This window comes from Rhipicephalus sanguineus, chromosome 3, assembly GCF_013339695.2.
Source record: "Rhipicephalus sanguineus isolate Rsan-2018 chromosome 3, BIME_Rsan_1.4, whole genome shotgun sequence".
NCBI lineage: Eukaryota > Metazoa > Arthropoda > Arachnida > Ixodida > Ixodidae > Rhipicephalus > Rhipicephalus sanguineus.
Window position 1 is genome coordinate 103,756,009 of NC_051178.1, and position 23,751 is coordinate 103,779,759.

Below are 23,751 nucleotides of genomic sequence, written 5' to 3' on the forward strand. Positions count from 1 at the left end.
AAGCTTGGACAACTTCTCCAGTGCGGAAAACACTACCTTAACGCCAGCACGTTGCCCTACCCTCTTAAGTTTGTGGGACAGATCACGTATGTGCGGAAGTACAGCAAGTTTTTTCTTTTCAACATGCGCAACTGGTACACGGTCATTTTCACCACGTCTGATTTGTTTTAACAGCTTTTCCGCCACAGCCGAAACAAGAGCCTTCGTATACCCTGCAGATACCAAGCGGCTAACCTGGGCGTCAAAACTTTTTTGCATGGAATGCAGACACGACCTTCTAAGGGCATTGACGAGGCACACATTCGCTATTCCTCTTTTTACTAACTTTGAATGAGCGGAATGGAATGACAGAACTGGTTTTCAGCTCCTCGGTTCAGTAAATTGTATACTCTTTTAAGCATTCGGTAATATTCTAGTGTAGTGTTATATTGGAATATGTTAATGTAGTGAATATTTGCAAAAATTCGGTAAATCATAATTGTGGCAGGTATGTCTGCAACATTGGCTGGCAGCAAAGTTGAATAAATGAGGTCTCTTAATGCGTAGCAGTTCTCCAGCAGTGGCATGGTGCCTTTTGCCAACTTATCTGCTTTCCTGGTATTGCAGTGGATGACTGCGGCGAGGATGCGGACGATTCTGTGTTTGAAAATGGTTCACTTTCTCTTCCACATGAGGAAGATGACATTGCACACGAGGTATCCGTCAGCTTTTCTTTCTCTTTATTTTCAAGAATAGAAATTTATTCTAAACTCCAGAACTTACTTGCATGTTTGGGTTTCTATCTACCGGTATTGGAGTATTGCGGTGCCCCACTGGTGGTTTTCTGCTGGGCAGTGAGGTCACAGAATCTCATCTTTGCCGCAATAGCCAGCTTATGTTGAGGGTGGAATAAAAAAAAATATAATTGCCTGTATTTAAATTCAGGTTAGGAAATTGTAAATTACCTTTATTGTTTCTAGATCAATCCGAAGTGTCCCACCTACGGAGTGTTTCGTAGCCCATTTGGCAGATTTAAAATGGTAAACCCATTACTCAATTTTCCAGAAAGATGGAAACAATATTCAGCATGTCTTCACCTCCTGCCTCTCCTTGACAATTGGAGTTTCAGCTTATTATTACGAATGCAGGAGTGCATGTGAATAAATCTGGGCACCGTGAATGACGTGGAATACATCGGGACATTTCATATTGGATTGGATCAAGAACATAAAAAAAAAATATGAAGACATTGCCACTACTTTTCCTTACTCAAGTTATCCAATTTCTGCCGTGTTTCGTAGTTAGCGAAGACGCTGTCTACATAGAAGGGTTTAATTGAGCAACACTTAGACTGTCATAATTCATCTGCATTGTTGGAACATTCATCATGCACATATGCAACACTGGGGTAGTAAATTGTATACTTTTTATTCCAGGTAGTGTAGGCCTGAAAGATATAATGCGCGTGGAGTTCTTTGAGGCGGTTTAGGAGTGCTTTGGTTTAGGCAAGTTAGCACTGGTCTCTGGCTTTTTTGTCTGCATCTCTCATGCTGTTTAACTGTGCAGTCCGTGGGAAACCTCTCTGCTAGGTTGCTCCGGTGTTGTTGTAGCGAGTTAGCAATTATGTTTTCAGTGTTGGCAGGATGCATCTCACTTTTGTGGCCGTGGTTCCTCTGTTTTAGCAGTGGTGTCTTGTCCGACTTCCACACTCCGAGCTGCTTCCAACCTTTGTGCATTTTTGTCACCAAGATTTGCCTACACCTGCCGAGTGGGCCCACTTTGGTGACATTTATCGCGGCATAATATCAGAGAGAAAAGGAGTTCCAAATGTGATCAATTGTACTAATGTTCATGGGTAAATCCAGACAAAATATAAAATAAAAAATTGAAATGCTGCTGCAGTTGGAGCACCCTGATATAGTACAATTGAAAGCTGGTACTTTCCTTTTACTGACGTTTTTTGCCTGCACGTGTTTCAGGCAAGCAAGGTTGCTACAATTCACGAGCAGTGCCCTGATGAAGGCATCTTGCACAAAACTGGGATCCCTCCTGTGATCGATCAGACTGTAATTGATCAGACTGCTCAGAGTGTCACTGCTGTAAATGAAGGCCAGTCACAAGGTGCTGCGGAGGATTATGGCCAAACTGAAAAGGCCAATACAGCCACGCCAATAGAAGCTGAAACTTTGCTTCCGTCGACCACACCCTTGGAAACTGAAACATCGTCTCCAGCTGAAGCTGTAAGTTTCGGACCTTTCCTTGTCCTTCTGTACAGCATTTCGAAATGTGCCGATTAGGCTTGCTAGTACTTCTGCCTTCTGTCGGTATGTATTGGCACAGCCTGGAATTATTAGCACCGGCCAGTGAGTAGCAAAGGCACTGGTTAGCCTTGTATATCCCTTTGGATGCATTACTGCCACACATGCCCAGGGAGCATTCAAGTATCGTAAACAAGTGATGTTACGGAGAGTCCACCAAAATGTGAAGAGGAAAAATATTGTGGTATCTCGGGTCGTAAACCAAACCAAGCGGTACACTTAACTGCTTTTCGTGAAGATGCTTTCACCTTGAAAAAACTGCAATGTCATTTCGCTTTTCTCATTTTCAGGGCACATATGCAGAGGACACATATATTTAAAATAAGGAATAGGCGAGGACTGAGAGCTGCTCTTCTTTGTTTTCTGTAGGCATTCGTATGCAATGAATGCCTCTGTGATGAACCCGTAATATATAATGAACACTAGCTAACCAGTATTCCATGCCTTTTAGCCTTTTCAGTTGTACTGGCCATTGCATGCATGCGAGCCTGTTATTTGTTTTATGAGAACTCTAAATGTTGGATGAATGCTGAACATTTCACTACTTCCTTGTCTTCTGCACACATGCATGCTATATTGCGGGGGATTTTTCTTTCTCTACATATGTGGCACTTGATCATTTTACGACCCGTTGAATTATTGAAAAAAAATCTTTTGCATGTCATTACGTGTGTCGTGAACTGCAGTCACTCACTAATGAGAGTGGTAACAGTGGTGAACGTTGTGATTAGTACTGCGGTTACGAATGCAGCATTAATAGGGTGTGCATGTGCACTTCCTGTTTGTGCATGCTACAGACACTGATACACGAAGCAGGAACCAGTGGCCTTTGAGCTGTCCAAAGGGCTGGTTGAACATTGCCAGAGGGCTGGTTGGATGTTTTCTAATGAATCATTATTTTCGTGTCATGAAGAAACCGTCAGCAACATATCTTTGCACTTTCAGTAAAAACAGAACCAATTTATGACCCTCTTAATATATTAAAAGTATGTAAAAATGTCCAAATTCAGTCATTAGTCAATGCTGGGATTGCTGGAGATCGCCAAGTTCACAGAAACTTATATGAAAATCGCTGAACATTCGCTGGCTACTGTAGGGCCCATCTGTCTCCAATGTTCATTGCATCTTCATAATTGTAGTCCTTGGAATATTGAAGCACATTCCTTAGGGTTCTTGCCACTCTGTACACAAAATGTACTCTGTGTTCGCTTCACTTCCCTTTGTCTTCCCAACTGATGGCAATAATTCGGAAATAATTGTCCATACATTCCTGCTCCACAATCATTATCACTTAAAGGGACCCTGCAACCTTTTTTCAAGGAGTCATCGAATTACCTCACCCACGGAGCAAGAATTCTTAAGGAGGCAAAACTGTGCTCGCTCAGTCGTCCTAACAAAGTCACGGAATCGGGCACAGCACTGATGCACCCTCTATCATGAGAGTGTGCTAGCGGAGATTACCCTATGGTAATTACCCGCTAGTGGAAATTGCCCTATGGTAATTAAATTTGGAAAGGTGCATTTTCAGCTGAATGATATTTATACTGTGGAAATTGGCCAAAGCTGATGCCGAAACAAATGGTTTCCCTAAATTGTTATTTCGTAATTTTCGCTGTCTGATGTCCACTTCTTCCATTAAGTGGGTTGCCCACCATCATGTGTAAACTGTCATTGTGGCACTGTTAAAATTGGCTCCACATAAGAATTTAACTTAGTGAGGCTTGAAAGAACAATTACTCTTGCGCGTGTTTGCCCTGAACTTTCAGCTTGATGAGATGCATGGAGAGAAGTCGGGCGTTTCACACGCTTCGGAGCATGGTGGTGCAGAAGCTTTTCCAAGGTGCACCAGACTGAAAGCGGCGCAGTTGAGGGTGTTAGTAGAGTCCAGGACTGCAGCGTGAACAGAGAATCTGTGATGACCCCCGAGGAAGCGGCGGTGTTTGACGAAATCGACGACATCCTGAACGATGCCATGGACAGTGAGTGCAGCGATACAAGTTACAGCTCTGTGCAGCCCACGCTGCCACAGCCGCCTTTGACCCCGCCTCAAGTGAGCGAGGATATTCTGGCATCTTTTGGCTGCTTGCAGGAATTTGCCGCTTAGCTGTCTCAGTGACTGAATTATGCGAGCCCTTTCTCGCGCAGTTATTTTAGTATAATGTATCGTTAAACAACTGATCAGCTGGCATGGTCACTGCGGACGACAGCTCACAGTGGTCCATCTCCTGTCATGGTTTTTTAACGGTCTGAAAATGTAGTCAATGAACTGGTGGTGTTTGATGGCTGGATTGGTTACCTTGGGGTTAATTTTATTTTATTTGATACTTTTACAATTTGTAAGTTAAAAATAAGCTCTTCCTGGTGTAGATACTCCCAGTAAAATACCTCCTGGCCATAACCTTCTTTTGGAAAATTGGGATGCATTCTAAATATATCCCTTTGCGAACAAGTTGTGCAGCAGCACAAATACGATAGCTTGACATGTCATTGCTGCATCTGTTCAGTGGGAGGTGTAATACTTGTATAGGGCAACATGGAAGCAAGGTATGACACCACTGCATGCAACACTGTTACCTGCACATTCCTTCAGTGGCCATAGTCCAGTTGCATGTGACTGCCTTTCACATACAAATGGAAATGTAAATGGTTTGCACTTATTCTGTTGAAGGTTTCCACACACGTTATGCACAAAAAATGGAAGGCTGCAAATGGAAATGCAAGATAACATGAAGCACTGATGTTAGGCCCATAGTGGTAAAGACTTCTTCAGAGCATTGTGCATGCTAATAAAGCACTGCATGCTGTGTTTTTGGCTGTGTTATGTCATAAAGGAATTTGGTTGTTCCAGAGTTTTGAGGACTACTGTGTTCTCTAAACATGACTCTGCAACCCTTTCAGCATTCATCTTAAGTTGAGCTTCATCTTTTCAAGATAGACAAATTCTTTATCAAATGGGTGCATAACTTGGTGTTTTTTTTTCTTTTGGCTGGCCAATGCCGCTGGTTATTGCAGAGCATTTCAATGGACTGCGTGATATTGCTGATGCCACTGCCCACAGTTTGTTGCTGTACAATGTTTCTAGACGCACGCAATCGCCAAGAACAAATGGGGCTTTATTGGTACTGTGACTTTTATGATAATAGTACCATAGGTCGGCAAAAAAATTGGAGCTCACTCAAACTCACTCAAGAAAATATTTTGCTCTGAGGGCTCACTCGAACCCAGACTCACCAAAATTTTGCTCAACCAGACTCACTTGGACTCAAGCTCGCCAACATATTACTCAGCCGGACTCACGGCTTGACTTGGGTCTGAGTGAGTAGACTCAAGAGTTCGTTAGCTTAAAGTTAGCTGTTTCGATCTATGTGTCAATGCTCTTTAATGCCAATATCTCTCATAATCTGTGCTCTACGATACGCTTTTTGATTTTGTACCTTCAAGCATAGGTTGACAAACTCACTCACGAGTCGACTAACTCAGACTCGCTCAGATTAGTACGTGAGTCTGAGTGAGTCCGGGTGAGTAACATTATGGTGAGTTTGAGTCCCAGTGAGTCCAGTTGAAAAAGATTTTAGTGCGTCTGAGTTAGAGCGAGTCTGGTTGAGAAAAATATTGGTGAGTCTGAGTTCGAGTGAGCTCCACCTTTTATTACCGACCTATGGTCCTATCTACCCATCTTCAGCATTACTATTAGCCTTATATCTGCTTACATTTATACTCAAGTCTATTCACACTTATCTCAGCACATTAGTGTTCATGTGCCACTTCAATATTTATTGATCAGAGGTGAGTGTTAGGGGAGGGGGGGAGGCATGACCTCCACTCGCAAACTTTTTGACAAGTTCTTGATAAAAATATCTCGAGTGAGTCGCGTATTTCATAAAAATGTCCTTACTGGATCGAAGCCACTGATCACTTCTATTTGAAGGTAAAAGATCAAAAGGCGTATCGTAGAGCACTGATTATGAGTGATATTGGTGTTAAAGAGCATTGACACCAGGATCGAAAAAGCTAATTTTATGCTAATGGACTCGTGAGTCAACTCACTCGGGCTCAACTCAAGCCATGAGTCTGAGTCTTGGTGAGTCCGGCAGAGAAAAAACTTAGTGAGTCCTGTTTGAGTCTAGGTGAGTCCGGCTGAGAAAAAGCTTAGTGAGTTGGAGTCCAAGTGAGTCCTGTTGAGGAAAAATTTGGTGAGTCTGAGTTTGAACCCTCAGAGCAAAATATATTTCTTGAGTGAGTCTGAGTGAGCTCCAATTTTTTTGCCGACCTATGCCTTCAAGTACGAGTTATCAGTGGCTTCAATTCAGTAACGACATTTCTATGAAATATGCGACTCTGAGATATTTTTATCAAGAACATCCCGTGAAAGAGTTTGTGGGGTGAGGCCATGGCACCCCCCCTCCCAACATCAGTAAATGTTGAGGTGGCGCATGAACGCTAGTGCGTTGAGGTATGTGTGAATAGACTTGAGTATAAACGTAAGCCGATATAAGGCTGATAGTAAGGCTGAAGATGACTAGGTAGGGCCATAGGTCGGCAATAAAAGGTCGAGCTCACTCAGACACACTCAAGAAATATATTTTACACTTAAGGCTCACTCGAACTCAGACTTGCCAATATTTTCCTTGACCGGACTCACTCGGACCCAAACATGCCTAAATATTACTCACCCGGACTGACTTAGACTCTGACTCGCAGCCTGATCTGAGTCTGAGTGAGTCGACTCATGAGTGAGTTTGCTGACTTATGAAAAGTGCTATTGACTGAAATTCTGTAACTGTAATCTGTTTGCCCACACGCCATAGTAGCCTAGTGGCTAAGGTCTCGCACTGCTAAGCTCAAAGATGCAGCTCTGATTCCCATCCATGGTGGCCGCATTTCGATGGGGGCGATGTGGGGTACAAAAAACCTTGTGCACATAGATATAGGTGAGCGCTAAACATTCCAGACGGTCGAAATTAAACCATTATTACCCACTATGGCATGCTTCATAATCATATCGTGGTTTTAGCACATTAAAACCCTCAATTTTTAATCTGTTCGGTGTAGCCAGTTGCGCTGCTGCTATAATGTGAGAAAGGTTACATGGGTACAACTGAATCACTCTAGATTAAATTTCAAGCTGAACTGCCCAGGTGATGCCATTTTACATGCCTTTAGGACTAATAGCTTTGTTGCTTTCCATTAAAGAACTCTCATGCTACTGAGAACCAGCAGCCTTCGAGTCACCTGATGTCGACGCCAAAACCTGCTAGTCCAAAGGCCTCCACAGGCCAGCGCACAGCCGGGCTTCCTCGCACAATCAGCTCCTTCCGTAAAGAGCAGCGTGATGCCACACCTCAGCGATGCACCTTTGCTTCCACACCATCAAAGACTTCAAGAGACACTGCACTGGGAGAAGAGGAGCAGTTATCTCTGGACAACAGGCTAAAGGCAAGTTTCATTCCACCTTTATCGTTTTTTAATTAATTTTTTAATTTACTGAAATTGCTCCTTAAAGAACTTGCCAACCATCCAGTGGCAGTGTACATGGAAGCTTTCAAAGCACCAGTGTATCTTATTTTAGTCCTGTGGGGTGACAAGAATTCGCTGTGTACACTTAAAAAACAGTTGTACCCTTTTTGTCACACAATAATTGTCATCTGTCTTCCATGCCTTTCCTTGCTTTAAGCTGCGTGCATGGTACTTCTGGATTGCGAACGTCGTGCACGCTTTATCAACTTGACATAGCATTCTTGTTAGGAAATTGATGAGTGTGCGGAGCTTTTAAGAAAAAACAAAACACAGCAAGCCAGACGACTATGATGTTGTTTGATAAGAGACCTCAAAGGATAAAACCGTTTCTACAATGTATACTTATCCCATTTTCCTGGTCACAGTCCCCATCCTACTCAAGCTTCCTTACTGTAGAAAGCAACAGCACAGTATACAAAGTGTTACTTTCAAATGGGAATTTTTTAGCGCATGATTTCAAGGACAGTTTTCTGTATTCTTCACTGACAGAAAATGCTGAATTTTTCTATGTAGTACTGCGATATCCATGCCTTTAATAGAAGCTAGGGAAACTTGCAACATTGAAAAGGCTCATGCATGTGCATGGTGATCCCCTGTGCCAATAATTTGAGCAATAATTTCAGACAAACAGTAATTAATGGTTTGATACTCTCGGCAGGGCAGCTGTTGAGTTGTCTTCTCTGCTGAAGGTTGCCGCTCAGCTCTCGGCTATAGACAGAGGGAGTAGTGTGTGGAAAATAGGTATGGAACTCTGATCTCCTATGGGAACCAGCATTCTAAAATTATAAGAATAACATTTGTGCACCCAGTTTTCCACAGCGACATTAATTATCCTACTGTTATGTGTTGCATTGCTGAAAATCTGAAATCATCACGCTGCCTAACGTAATCATGAAAACAAATGACTTGCACCTGCAAAGTTTTATACTGTTAACGTGTTTATCACCTTGTTTTTTGGCCATAGAAGTAATTGCTTTTAATTTCTTTGTCATGCCTTATATTCGCACATATGTACCAGGTGCAAACATGCAAACTTCATTACTGCTTGTGAGACGCATAAACATTGTGCAAGACAGTGCTTCTTTTTTGTTGCCTGCACCATTGACCGATACTGCATTTTCTTGTTGATTGCAGGCTCTACAGGATAATGTTCTGGCCCAGCAAACAGTCATAAGTCAAGCCACCCAGGCACTGAACCTCTGCCAAGCATCCGCAGAGTTCCTTGGCTCAGCTGAGCAGGTTGAAGGGGAGAAGCTGTTGCTCATTGCAAGTAAGTGTGGACACCAACTTTTCACCTGACATTGCTGGTTTAATGAGTGTATCACCTGTTTTTAGGCAATGCTAAATAAAAGGATTACAAGTTCAACTAGACTGCAGAATCGTAGGGGGCAGTAGGAGGCACACAGTTTAGTCTTTCCAAGATAGCTGGAAAATCTTGTGCCGATGTGTAGACATTTTTTGTTTTCTGTTTTTGTGAAGTGCTTTGAATTCAGATCTATCTGAATTGCTTCTCTGCTCGGGTATTCTGCTTCGAGACATTCACGACACTAATTAATCAAACTGGTGAGATGACATTGCATTTACTGAGAGGCCCTTGCTTCATAAAACACTAAATGTCATCAGTATTTGAATTTACTGTCCCTTAACATGAGTTACAATACATGGCCTACTCATGAGGGTAGCCCATGTATTGTAACATGATGATTTTAACTTGAGAGTTAACATGGTCATGTTACAATACATGGCCTAAGAAAAGCATTAATTTCATGAAGGGCATGGCTTAAAAATTGGCAGGGTGAAGACTAAAGTTCCGATTTCACTCTTGGATGCATCAATTACGTCCTGGCAGGAGGTGATTAAAAATGATTTGGTAGAGACAATTGAAGTACCAGGTGGTTGAAAATAATCCACTGTCGATCAGGCTCACCTGTAGCTGTGAGACTTCACAATTGGTGATCTACATTTCCTCTGCAATTCTTTGAATCATTCCCTTATTTTTGCCTGTTTATGCAGCTCAGAAGCGGCTGGCCTACCTCAATGAAATCCAGCGGCTCAAGGTGGGAGGAGACAACCCAGCAAGCGAGCTTCCCAGGGGCTCTTTAATGATCAAGAAGATCCGGTTTCCCATCAACAAGGATGCACTGAAGTCTTCCAGTTAGTATGCATGCCACTATCCTGCAGTCTCTCATTTGCACTGATGCTTTCCGCTGGGCACATTGGTATGGAGAAAGTGCTTGAACCAGCACTGCCATTCAGTTACTACCTGTTCCTCTAGCTTTTCCTTCAACTGAGTTCCTTGAAGCTTGGCTCCGTTTAAAGTTTTTATGGGTGCATCAATAAAACCGCTGTAGTGGTTGTGGTGAAAATAATAGTGGAGTGAGCATGCGATACTATGGTAAAGCATGCGAAGGGTGAGAAGATGTGAGCATGCATCTCCTGTGGCATAGCTGTGGCCATAGGCGTGCACATGGGGGGTGCAGGGGGGGGGGCAGCCACCCCCCATAGTCGTCAAAGAGGGGAGGTGCAAAGTATGCTCCATACATTGACTTAAGTGTTGGGAGAGAGGGGGGGGCACTACGATGAACCTTCCCCCCCTCCCCCCGATGAGGAACCCTGTGCATGGCTATGGCTGTGGCAACAGCACTGGCTCTCTGCACAGCTGGGCACACTCCTGCACACCCTGACTTGAGGATAATATGCAGGAGATGCTAAGGCTGGGTGAGATGGCTGGTCACTAGATGTGCGCTTTCTTCGTGTGCGCGCCTAGTCCCTTAATTGCAAGTTTCGGAGATAACATACATACGTCAGATATGGTGGTTGGGCTAGTTCTTGTTGGCTTTGTGCCCGGAACAGTGCATGCAGTCAGCATAAACTTGGATGTTCTTTCAGTTCCAAGTAAATGTGCTTTTTTATGATTTTGCTCATGTTTTGATTGTACGAATTTTGCATGATAAAAATATTTCACGCAACCCCACAAGGTTCATATCAGTGAGGTTTTAATGTAGTAACTTCTGAACTGATTAGATTAGCTTCCAAATCCCGAGGCAACTTCTTTCAGTTCAGTGCTAGAGTCCCTGAGAAGTTTTATTTAAAGCATTAAGAAATTTCAAATGAATAACAAAACGGTACACACTGAAATAATCTCCTATACTGAATTGCTATTAGTATCTAGGTGTTGTTTTGTCACCTCATATGAGTCTGACCTTAAAATTAAACAGTGTTTAACAAATGGCAGCTTTATTAGTGAAGTGGAAGCAACAGTGTACTTCCAAGAGCATGATCAACAGAAAGCTTATAGAATGTGACAAATGAAACACCTAAACATGGTAGAAATTGTGGCAGAACCTACTGTAGAAAATTTTTGCCAATGTAAACAATAGCTTTCTTGTGTAACGCGCTGCACATCCCCATTCCATTCGAGAATCATGGAACCTCATGGGCGCCGTCAGCAGACATGCACAACGTGGCAGTCTCCCTGCCAACCACAATTTCAAATTATAAATCAACACAGCATATCTTGCTACAATCGCTGCACACCTGTTGAAACTCCATAGCAGTCCCATTATGACTGGCATCATTGCTGCAACGTTTGCCACACAGTAGCATGCTTGTGTGTAAGCCTGTCATTGTGGGTGCATCAGTGTAGTTGAAATTGAGTGGAAATTGAATGCATTCAGCATTGTTTCAGTTGCATCTTGTGTGTTCAATTTATCTGGAGACTTTTTTTTTACTACAACTATAAACGTGTAATGTAAGTGGAATTAAACAGAAACAGAGTAAGCAAGACAACACTAGTGCTGTAACGCGCGTTATGCATGTTTAACATGAGCTGGACGTATCGTGATTATTAAGCCTGTACGAATATTCGCGCACTTGGAATTTAGAATGAATGTTACAGTATTTGAATTCCCATTGACATGAATTTAAAATATCCGCAATTTCGAAGTGTTTGAAATGAATGAAGTGCGGCCGTGAAGCCATATTTCAAGGTTAAGTGGGCATAATACCTGCATCTTGATAATTTTTTTTCTTTTAATGTTTAAAAGCATGTTATATGGGCTATGTGTGGCAAATTTCAAAACTTAACATATTTTACTATTTATAACTTGAACCCTATTACTATTAAAATCCTGCTACTATTAGATTCACTTTGAAATTATTTGAAAGTAATTACCATTTGCTTTGACTTCACTTCAAACCAAAAAAGTGATATTTACATAAGCCTAGCGATCACTGATCATGCATTTCTGGACGTATTTGCCTATAATCTCGCTTCCTATCCGTGATTACTATCGGCTGTAGCATTTCCTGTGCAATGCCCAAATTTGCATTTTTTCGTCTTAAATCAACTTTTGCCACATGCTCTAACAGATGTTTTAACCCAACAAAATGCCTTGCGTGGTTATGTTGACATCTTTACCTTTTGTATGCACTCTTTGATTAACCTCAGTTTTGTTTTTGAAGCTTTATTTTAATACTGTTTTGTAATAATGTTTGTTTGTATTCTGTGCTTTGTTTGCTTTCCTCTTTGTAAATTACGCAAGTGCATCATTGCTGTGCTTGTGCTTGTCTTTTTGTAGTCCTTATTTAGTTATGTTCTCGAATTACAAGTAGCATTACAACTAATGCTTCCAGATGTTCAAGGGCATGCTGAAAAAATGTGGGCACCTTGCACTAGTGGTGCAAGGCTGGACTAACAGTGGAGCTTGTGGTCGACCTAGCTTTTGTCGGCTTGTACAAGCTCGACTAAGTCGTTGCTAGGTTTGGCTAGGGATTGCAAGGCTTTACTGTTTGGAGGAGCGTAGAACTATATTATTGCTTGGTGAAGTGTCGTCATGGCTACGTGAAGTGATCAATTAATTAGTATGGTCTTAATTGACACAGTCTTAAATAGCAAGGTCCTAATTAACATTTAACCATAATTAGCAAGGTCTTGAAGAGAGTGTGTGCCAGCCGAGCAACGCACTAGAAGGTAGAGGCCGATCATGATGATGATAGTTTTTAACAGCGGAGCTGTTTAAGCTCGCCATTGGTCTGTGACGCGTGAACAGAAATCATCATCATCATCATAAACTGGCACGCGCTCTCCTCCTCTTCTTCATCTTCTGCTTTGCTCCCAGAACACGTGCCTGATTTCTCCGGCGTGGCCTCTAAGAACTCTGATGCGTGAGAGAGAAAGAATGAGATAGAAAGACAAAGAGAAATTCTTTGCAAAAATATTCTTTGGCTAGCTGGGATTCGAACCCGCGTAACCACGATCTGAAGGCGAGCGTCTTAACCCCTCGGCTATCCAGGCACGCTAGCAGAGCATAGCATAGCCTTGTATGGTATAGTATAACAAAGTGAAAATGAAGTGAGGGTGAGTAGATGTGAAGGAAAGGAGGAGGGGAGAGAGTAACGCATGAGAAACAGAGAATCAAAGAGAAAGAAAGACATAGAGAGAGATAGAAAAAGATAGAAAGAGAAAGATAGAAAGAAAGAGGAAGTGAGAAATGGAGAGAGAGAGAAAGAGAGAAAGAAAGGGAAAAAAGAAAGATAGAAAGAGTGAAAAAGAGAAAGAAATAGATGGAGAGAGGAAGAAGGAAATAATAGAGACAAAAAAGACATAGAAAACAGGGAAGAGAGACAGAAGAGAAAACTAAAGAGAAACAAAGCAGGCCGCCCAGCTCTGCACTTCCTTCAGGCTTGGTACCGCTAGGGCAAAGCTGCCTTAATTTTTTTTTTTCACTCTGCACAGCCTAACCTCAAGCTTAAAGAGCTCCGCTGTTAAATACATTGCATTGAATTGCAGGTGGCTTTGTGTACCACTTCCTGTGCATGGTCCAGTACCGTGGAAAAGTGCACGCATCTCAGCTCATCTCGAGTGACACCATGCGGAGCAGCGAGGAGAACTGCCTGGAGTTTGACAATGAGATTGAGTATTCCAGCATGGATGAGGACTTCCAAGTACAGATCGACTTGTATGGGCTTGTGCGTACTGTCTTTGTTTTCCCAAAACTATTGTACAGCAACTGTAACAAGGATTTGGAAAACTACTGGCAATTGCATACTAAAAACCAATAGTATTCTCAATAAGACTGTAGTGCATCCTAGTAAAATGCTAGAACCTTCCACTACATGAAGATGCAGAAACTCATTGAGTTCCTACAGCATCTGTTCATGGCACTTGTTGTCTGAAGTCTGGTCTGATATTTTTTGACTAAGCAGAATGACAAAGCTTCAGGGTTTGCTTAGATTTCTGAATCGCTCTACTTAACTCTGGAAGTGCATAAAAGGGGATAACTTGCTTCTTATCATAAATGCATACAGGCCTTCGTAATGCACAAACTGTAGATGTGAATTAAACATAACCGTACAAAGGCAACACATAATGAAGTCAAGGAACCTTACATGTTATTTATTGCATATAGTGCAAGTGTATTAGCTGTGAGATAATTGGAAGTGACGTAGACGAAACAAACAACTTGACACCAGTGGGAACCGAAGTGAAATGTCCGATGCAGCTGCTGTTAAAGGGGTACTGACACAAAAATTTTGGCCTCGTGTTTTTTTGCTGCAATGTGTTGCTGGAGGCCTGTTAGTCATAACACGGTACATCGTTTGCTGCAGTGCGCGACAGATAATTACAGGCTCCTCATTAGCGACCAGTGTGTTTCGGTTTCAAGAACAACAAGCCTCCGGGTGCAACTATCACCACCTAGCGGGTGCAGCGCTCGATCGCTTCATCACACAGAACTGTGACGCACCTCCGCACGGTTCGCGAGCAGCCGCCGAGAAGTAGGCTGCTGGAACAAACGCGGCAGAAAAACATGGCGGCCATGACATCATCATGACTTGTTGCAGTGTGGTCACGTGACGGAAGCAGAGAGTCCCCAGGGTCCCCTTTGAGAGTGTCAATAGAGCGAGGCTGTCGATCACTCACGCAAACTTCAAAATTCATTTAAAATACCTTCCAAGCTATATTTGCTGTTGATATTTTGCAAATGATATACGCATGTTCACGGGAATCGATCACGCAGGCTATCTCGGCCGCGAAATTTTGTGTCAGTGCCCCTTTAACCGCTACACTAAGAATGCTGGAGGTGGTGTTCTTGAGTGCAAGACACCCAAGTATGTGAAAAATATGTACAAGAAACTCCTTAGTGTAGTACTCAAAGAAAAAATAATATGCATGGTAGTCTGTATTTTTCTAAGACACATAGGAAATTTATCAAGCATGGTTGAAGCGCCATCACAAATACTAATTCCTTTAATTTGCAGAAAACCATCAGTCCTGTAGTGCCTCATGACAAGAAGTACCACATTAAAAAGGTGAGTTCAGACCGTTCTTCTCTACAACCTGTCAACCTACTCGTGATGCTACAGTTGCAAAAGTTGGCGAACTTGCTTTTTTTTTTACTAGGAACGGCGTATTATTATGGTATTGTATGAGTCATTACTATTGCACTTGAACTCATTACATAAGAAAAATCTACCGTATTTTCTTGCGTCTAACTTGCAGAGAAAATACAGAAAATTTGGAGCTAGAGTTGGGGTGCAGATTATACAGCAAGCTTTGTTTGCAAGGTGGCTCTGTGGTAATGCAAGGGAGGTGACAGTGACAGCGGTGGCTGAAATTAAAAGTATGAGGACTGTGCAGTAACACTGGGGATTGAAACAGAGTGAAAGTAAGGATTTCAGTGTTCAAGCATAATTAACGGGAGATGAGAGTCGAAAACGCGTTTTTTCCAAAATTACATATTTTTTGTTTTTATTTGCTGATTGTCTGATTGTCTAGAGTCCCTGCAAATTGTCACTGACTGCTTGCCATTGCATTTCGCATGAGGAGTTTGCTCAAATAACATGAGCCAAGCTCTCATGAAGGAATAAATCATCTTAAATAAAAAATCTTTGCGCACAGATGAGCTTTCATTTTACCTTTATAATGAGTTTTTACAAGGGCAACTTCTTGAGTTTGGACATCATGTTTTTGGTACTTCTGATAGCGCGATCGAGATAAAATTTGCCCACATATCCTTAACATGTGAAGGGCAAGTATCTCCTCTAAAACTGATATCGCCTGTATAATTATTACGAACATAAAGTAAGCAATAGGGGGTCATTTCTATCGAGATCTAAAACTAATTTGCACGGGTGAAATGTGTGGGCAATATGTGAGAATGTTTTTTTAAGTTTATCAGCGGTTGTAGTTGGGTGTGCGGGTTGTATGCAGAAGCAGCTTATATGCAAGAAAATATGGTAGCTATTCTAAGACCAAGTCCTGCTTATGGCAGGGCATTCATGCACAAAAGCTTGTGCATATCTATAGGGGGCTACTAAAGACCTGATGAACTGGCATGAGTTTGTGATAGATGCCTCATGTGTAGCATTTTTCACGGAATATTTCTTGTTGTTCTATGAAAGATGCCAGAATTGTCCACATTAGACTTTCTAGGATATGTCTGACTATGCTTTTGCTCCTGCATTGGGTGTGCCTTCGGATCACCCGTATAATACCCTTCATTTTAGATGTACATAGTTGACTGCTTTAATTTCAGTTAATAGTTGTTGTATACATATTTGCCAAATATGCCAAGCTTTCAGAGCCTATGCATCCTGTGAATACACGCACTATAAGTTACCCAATCAGTGTTCTCACAGTCACTCTTGGCTGTCAACTCACACTGGTGAATCTTTGGATTTCCAGGAAACAATAAAGATGAAGCTGTCTTCCAGGGGCCGGAAAACTGACAGTATTTTTATGACTCCAGGTAAAATTCTTGCTTCAACTTGTGCTGCAATAGGTGTCCCTCCTTTTTCATTCGTTCTGGTGTCCTCTATATTGCAGCAATTACGGACAGCATTTGAAACCTGAAAGTAGACGTTTGTATTATCCGCAAGGTGGCATGCAGAATTGTGATCAGAAAGGCAATCCTTCATTTGTGTTGTGTGTGTGATAAATAAGGGTTTTTTAAATGCAGGGTTTATTAAGTGAAGAGCCTTTGCAAATCTCTTGTATAAATTGCTGCTTCCTTTGAAGAGTTCTGCCTAGGTTGCTCAGTGTAATTGCATCTATTATCGGATGTAGGGTAGCAATGTTTACTGTTTGGATGTAAGGATTTGATGGCCGCAACTGTGCAGAGCCCCATCTCCTTGCTACTCAGTTGTAGAATGCAGTTTCGTGCTTCCTGAAGGCAACTTAGATTCTGTGTGTCTTTAAACTTTTCTTTACACTTTATCCTTGGCCTAACTTATGACTATTTTTTTTTGTCCTGACTACTGGTATGTATTCATTTTTTTATTACCACTCCTTTGATCGTAGAATCTGAATTACGATCATACAACAAATGTGTTTAGCTAACTTTACAGCACAGCGGTTGCACGACAAAATAAAGGTGCTTGCCTGTCAGTGTCACACATTTTCAAGGAACGGTATTCTTCAAAATCCAAATTGTAAATTACTTTTGGCATATTGGCTGAAGTATGAACTGTACCTTGTCTTTTTTTCTCTCTCTTTTCCTCTTGCTGCAACTGTTGTCCCCTATGCAGGAATTTCCAGTCCTGGTGGTCCAAATGCTGTGCGCACCTCATCCTTCCAGAGCCTTGGTTCCTTCGTCCTGACCACATCAAACTGTCACCAGAGCGTGTTTGCATTATCCAAGGTGCGCTAACGTACATCCATCTTGATAGTCACAAAACAGTGCACGGTGAATAGCTGATTAGTAACAAAAATTTTAACAGGGCAAGATTTTCAGTGCTAGAACCAAAACGAGTATGATGTGGGAGCAAGGAATTCACATGTCGCAATATTAGTCTTGAAGTTATCGTGGAGTCAGTTTGCAGTGCTTGATTTGTGCACTAATGCCATGTACCAGTGTTCTCCTTTTTTCTTGTAGGCAGTTTTTAAAAATTGCACACCGGCACTCGACAGACGGTAACAGCAGCGTAGCATACTTGTATTGCCAAATAGAAATGCAATGTGCCATTGGTTATATACTGTGAACATGTGCTCTTTTTTTTCAGGTTCCAGGCTCTTTCTGCATAGAGGGCAAGGCATTTGTGGAATTGCAGTTGCACGCTGACCATGGCTTGGAGCATCATGGCTTCCTGGTCTGTATTTCACTCATTGTTATTATGCACTGGCTCTTATATATAATATGGCATGTAAAGGCATACGGGATGTAAAGGCATGTATTCCTAAGGCATGACTTCGTTATAATGAGGCTTAACCATAGCTTTCACTGCTTGCTCTTTGCATGTCAAATTGAAGACCCTTTTTGAGGAAGTGGGTGGCTTTGGTGCCTGGACACGCCTGTGGTGCCTGCTCAAAGGAAGTCACCTGGTGCTCTGGAGATACCCTGAGGAAGAAGACAGCAAGGTGAGCATCCTCTGCGCAACAAACAAGAACAATCCAGATTGCAGCTCTGATGACAGCTTGACATACTCTTCCTAGATTCAGTACGGTGATCTTTATGTCCCGTGCAGGAAATTTATGGCACAAATTTGGTACGAGAGCCCAACAAGAGAAAAGTTTAACTTCACAAGCCTCTTCCCTGTCCTCGTGTTATGCGTTTTTAGTTTTATTATGTCTTACCAACATGCCCAAGCAGTTGCCTTAGTTATATAAAAGCTGCTTGTTACCGGTACTTACCTACAGGGCAGAAACCTGAATGCTTACGAAAAGAGTTCCACTTAAATTGAGGGATGACGCAGTGAGCCACAGAAAGGAAAATAATTGGTGTAAATAATGTTACCGGACAAGCAGAGAGCAGGGTGGGCCAGGGAACAAGCACATGATAATGAAATCTCAGTCGAAAACAAGAAATGGGCAGGCCGTGCAGTAAAAATCCAATATAGCTGCTGGTTAAGAGTAATAGAATGGATTCCAATAGGAGGTAAGTGCACCAGGTGGACGCAGAAAGTTAGGTGGGCAGATGAGATTAATAAGGTTAAGATTAAGGTTGTAGGTTTCACTCAAGATGTGTTGTCTGTATCCAAAGGTTTCAAAGGTTTGTCTAGGGATGTGAGGGCTCCTAGGTGTAAAGAGGAGCGCTGGGCCAGATGGAAGGCACAAGATCGGAAGGAGATTACAAAGGTTTTGGCAATAACATGGTCGCAGCAAGCACAGGGCCGAGTTAACACTTTCCTGTCCGCTGGAAAATAGGCCATTTTTGGGTGCTATAGTAAACAATTTTTCTACTGCCACACAAAATTGTTGATACTGCAATATATGGTACTCATCTGTAGAACAATGAATGCACTTTCTAACGGCAATAAATTTAAAGCAAACATTACTAAAAGAATCTGCAAAAAAAACTTTAATAGGAAATTTTTTAACAAAAACGAGAGCACTCTGTAAATAAATCAATGCTGCTTTACACCAAGCACACATAAAGAAATTTGCTACTTTTGACCAAAACTTTTGACCAAAAATGTCATATCCAATATCCATGAAAATATAAGCATTCCGTCTGCAGCCGTTATTTTGATACAAAAGAAAACATTAGCCCAAGTGGCTATATAGTGCCACCGCTCAATGCACTTACGTGATGGGGTGAAGCGCAGGTTTTCGCAACATGTCTTGTAGAAAACATTCATTTCCTGCTCTATTTTTGGCTCAAGAGTATACATCCATGCATATTTACTAGTTGTGTCTCACATCTCTGCGATTATTTCTTAGGCGAAGAGCGGCATGAACAAATCGACGAGTCAGATGAAATGCCGTGCGGCACTACTGAGCACAATGGCGAAGTGCACTGCGGGTTGCCTTCTCGCGCTAAACTCCACTCGTTGAGCAGCCACCAGCAAGCGGTTTCGCCCAAACGGTGTTGACACCCTGCAGATAACAGCTGTGACCTTTAGAACGGAGCAGGGCCGCGACCACTCGATTTAAAGATCAAAACGAAGGTTACCGGCGGATACCTGTTGACGTTCCGCAGCTGTTCGACACACTTTAGCTGTCCGTGCTGCTGTCTGATGAGTCAAAATCATCTTCCGAGTCTTTGCTGCTGCCATCATAAAAAAATGATAAATCAGACTCGTTGGAATTCACCGAAATTTCCCGTTTCCGAGAGACAGGTGTGCAGTGATGTCGAAGCCATGTTTGAAGCTACGAGCGTTTGGCCCTCTCGACTTAAAGGGCAGTTCAAAACTCTCTTTGCGGCGGAAAAAGTAAATGACAAAGTAAAACTAGAAAAATAGTGCCTGTTTTATACGATGCATAATGTTAGCTGTCCGTGAGCGCCTCTAACGTAACAAAATTTTAAATTGAAAACCATCGATAGCGGGCTATTTGCCGTGCAACGGGGCCTAGTCAGGCAGATGATGATGATGATTGATCGTAACGAAATGTTGCCTTTGACAGCCCCCCATCGACACCATAGACCTGCGACAGTGCATCACCAAGGAAGTGTCACGCCTACCACGGACTGAATGTGCCCGAGCTCACACTTTCGAGCTCGTCATTGTGGAGCCCCTCGGTAGTAGACACCGTGACACCTTGACCACCACTCGGCATGCCACAGTAGCCATCACTAGGTTGGTGCACTCACTGTCCTTTCGTGAGACTCTCGCTGCTTGGTGTTAATGCTAAAAATGTGTAGAAAGAATTCTGAAGTCATTTCCATTATAAAATTACGCTAAGCACAGAGTACAATCCCACTCGTTTAAAGGTAAATCAAGAGGAAGCTTTTTAGAGAGAAATTTTGGCATACTTGTACCCCCCCCCCCCCCCAGTAAATCCCCAGTATCCAGCGGAGTTGCTTTTCACTTTGCCACTTCAGTGATCCCACTGAGGCAGATAGCTAGGGTGCACAGTTTTTATAGCTTGAGCATATTCCCAAATGTTGGTGTAATGACCAGACTGTGCGACAGTAAAACGACAGATGCTCTCCAAATGCAGAAGAATTCGTCCGTTTCAGCCAGCTTTCAGTGATGTGACACAAGTCTAACTTCTGTGACGGCAGTGTCTGCAGTGCAGGGGTTGTTGAGTGCTGCAGCTGTAGTGGGGCTGTAGTGATGTCACTTAAATAGCACTACTGATGCTGTTATTGGAGTTTCAACACTCAAGATTATGCTCAAACATTGTCTAGTAGTACATTCTTTTTTTCTGAAACCCACTTCAACAGGGAATCCTTGCATGTTCCAGAGATTAGCACTGCTTTGCTGAGGAAAAAAAAAATCCTTTACCTCGCAGGCACCGGCTGTCTGCAGACAGCAAGGATGACCTGATCGTTTGGTGTACAGCATTCAACAGAGTACTGAGCTGCATTCGAAAATGGGATCCTGAAGCATACAAAGCCATGGACGTCAAGCAGTTTGTGTGACCTCCCTGTTCTGCAGCCGTCCATTTACACAACTCGCGGTACCACTCAGGATGTGCACAAGCCAGGATGCTTCTGCCGAGCTTTTTTTTTCTTTCTCTATTCTGCGTGTGCTGTATTCAGTGCCCCTGTACATATCCCAGTAACGTTCTTGTCAATATACTCACTAGTAACGTCTTAGTGCTTGTACAGTTCAGCAAGTTCTTCTTGCCTTCCCGTAGACGCATAGCAATAAGACCATTTTATATAATGAAGTGCATTTCCCTAAAGTGCATTATTCCTCCTAAGTCATATTTTCTAGTAGGGCTGTGGGAAAGCTGTGTTTGTACTGTAGCATCAACACAATAGTCTGCTGCAGCACTTTATGGGTTGATTGTGATTACTATGTCATGCATGGCTAAAATCTGAGTGTGCTAGGATGGATGCATTCGTCACTCTCCCCTTTATTTTAGGCATAATCGCATGTGGGTAATGTTAGGTCATGTTAAAGGTCATGTTAAATGAGCATGTGCCTGATACCAATCACAGGATCATTGCTCAAGCGTAAAATTGTGCTGAAAATGTACCTCCTTGCTCAAGTGTCATAATTGAGGGACCAATTAAAACAAGCATTTGTGTTCTGTCGTTATGTGGTGACCGTTCACTGTTTCTGGCAGTCTGTGTAACAAAGCTGCAGCTACACCGTGAAGCAAGCTGCAAAGCATGAACGTTTTTGTGACTCTGCCTTTTCATCTGGGCAAGTGCTTTTGGAACCCGTGCATGTTAAACCTTTGTGTTGCACAGAGAAAGACATCTGGCTTGTTTCTGGCAAATTTGAAATAAATCTCTACTTGAGGCGTCCCCAAACAGGTTTGACATTGGTATTTCGCTGTCCATGAGTTCATAGGGCCGCCAACGCGAGGTGCTATACGTTGCACCTGGCGACACTGATACCATTGAAAGTGACACGACGGTGACCCCCCTACTTCCCCGACATCCACGCTGCAGCTGATACAAAAAGTTATGATGACGTCATAGTCGCCATTTCTCTTTTGCCGTGCTTGCGCCAGCAGACTACTACTCGGCGGCTGCTCGCGAGTCCATGGCCGCGGCGTACGCGTTGAAAGTTTCGTTTGGCGACACTGCTTCCCCGTCTCCTGTTCGAAAGGTCTTCTTGATTGCCTTGAGCTGTCTTCGCTGTGGACCCCGCGGAAGTGCGTCACAGTTCTGCGCGCTGACGTGCTCGAGCGTTGCACACGCTAGGTGGCGATAGTTGCACCCAACGGCTTGTCGTTTTTGGAGCTACCGAAACGGAGACTGGTCGGTAATGAAGAGCCTGTAATTATCTTTCGCGCGCTGCAGCAATCGATGTGCCGTGTTATGATGACTAACAGGCCCCCAGCAGCACATTGCAGCAAAAAAAAAGAAAGAAAAACGAGTCCAAAATTTTTGTCAGTACCCCTTTAAATGCCTTCACTGAATTTGTGGGCTTATCTATCTGATCTAAAATAATTGACAGGGCTGATTATAAGTACTACGTAAACATGGCAGGAAGATATATATGGTAAAATACCTTGGTATGTTCCCTTATGTTTTTTCGACTTGCTCTCTGGAACACCAGCCCTGTTCAATTCATATCCGGATGTCCCAGCTATCTTTAGCCAAGGATTAAAAAATGCAATATTGGAGGCAGGCGAGTGAAATTAGTTGCGAAGTGCTGACAGTCACCTTGCGCACTACAGAAGTCTTCGGTAATTAATTTGTTAATTAGGATTATTTAACTAAATTGCTGAATATCGACCTTAGGCAAAAAATGCGACTCGCAAAATTTGAGTCTTCAGAAACTCCAATTGCATTATTTGCGATAAAGAAAATCTCGCGTATGTCATTTTTTCCGAGCTGCAAAGAGAGCCCGCGAGATACAAAAAGGACCACGTGACTAGCGCATTCGCGCGGCAGCGAACGTGCTGCTCTCAGCCGTGGTTTGAGCGAACGAAATCGGCCGCGACCCGCCGGCTCCGTTGCAGCGGTAGGCCGATAAGTTGGCGGTGGTTCCTTGGCCCGCGTCAGCCAGTTGGCGCGCGTGACGGTGCAAGTTGCAGCGAGCATAGAGTTTCCTAAAGTTAACTATAGGGGACTTTGGTGCTGTGATCGTTCAGCCACCATGGGAATAGTGGGTAGTACACGGATTTGCCTCGTCTTCGGACTTGACGGCTTCGAACGCACTTGTGGCTTTGTTTATTGCTGTGTTTTGGTTTTCTTTCGGATAAAAGAACGGATCGTTGCGAACTTCCTGACCAGATTTGAATTGGTGAGCCTAAAAAAGTTAAAGTGGTAAAGTGGAACTGCAGACTTTTAGCTGTACTTCGTTTTGCGACAGAGCTGATGCAGGCGACGCGGAGCCAAACGGTTCTTTAGGCTCCGTTTGGTGGCTAGATAGCGCCGTGCGTTTGCAGCCCCCATAGACACTAGCGCCAGAGTTCCCTCTAGTGTATTTATAGGAAACTCTATGGCAGCGAGCGAGCGCCAAGAAACCACCGTTAACTTATCGGCCTACCGCTGCAACGGAGCCGGCGAGTCGCGGCCGCAGCTGATTTCGTTCGCTCAAACCACGGCTGAGAGCAGCACGTTCGCTGCCGCGCGAATGCGCTAGTCAC

General features: G+C 43.0%; 2 protein-coding genes across 2 annotated transcripts in view; both read left to right on the top strand.

The window, feature by feature from the left end:
* LOC125757855 (uncharacterized) overlaps window positions 1-3,130 on the top strand; it is a 96,050-nt gene extending 92,920 nt beyond the window's left edge. Inside the window, exons 7-9 of the mRNA XM_049414072.1 lie at window positions 607-695; window positions 1,959-2,219; window positions 3,095-3,130. Coding sequence (XP_049270029.1) covers window positions 607-695; window positions 1,959-2,219; window positions 3,095-3,130 — 386 coding nt within the window. The remainder of the gene's footprint in view (window positions 1-606; window positions 696-1,958; window positions 2,220-3,094) is intronic.
* A 945-nt stretch (window positions 3,131-4,075) lies between these two features.
* On the top strand, window positions 4,076-21,961 carry LOC119386881 (anillin). Its single transcript, XM_049413287.1, has 12 exons — window positions 4,076-4,347; window positions 7,491-7,733; window positions 8,949-9,084; window positions 9,828-9,968; window positions 13,606-13,784; window positions 15,075-15,125; window positions 16,501-16,564; window positions 17,343-17,455; window positions 17,817-17,903; window positions 18,064-18,171; window positions 20,158-20,330; window positions 20,989-21,961. The coding sequence occupies exons 1-12, from the start codon at window positions 4,213-4,215 to the stop codon at window positions 21,116-21,118; spliced, it is 1,560 nt and encodes a 519-aa protein (XP_049269244.1). The 5' UTR covers window positions 4,076-4,212; the 3' UTR covers window positions 21,119-21,961.
* The last annotated feature ends 1,790 nt before the right edge of the window (window positions 21,962-23,751 follow it).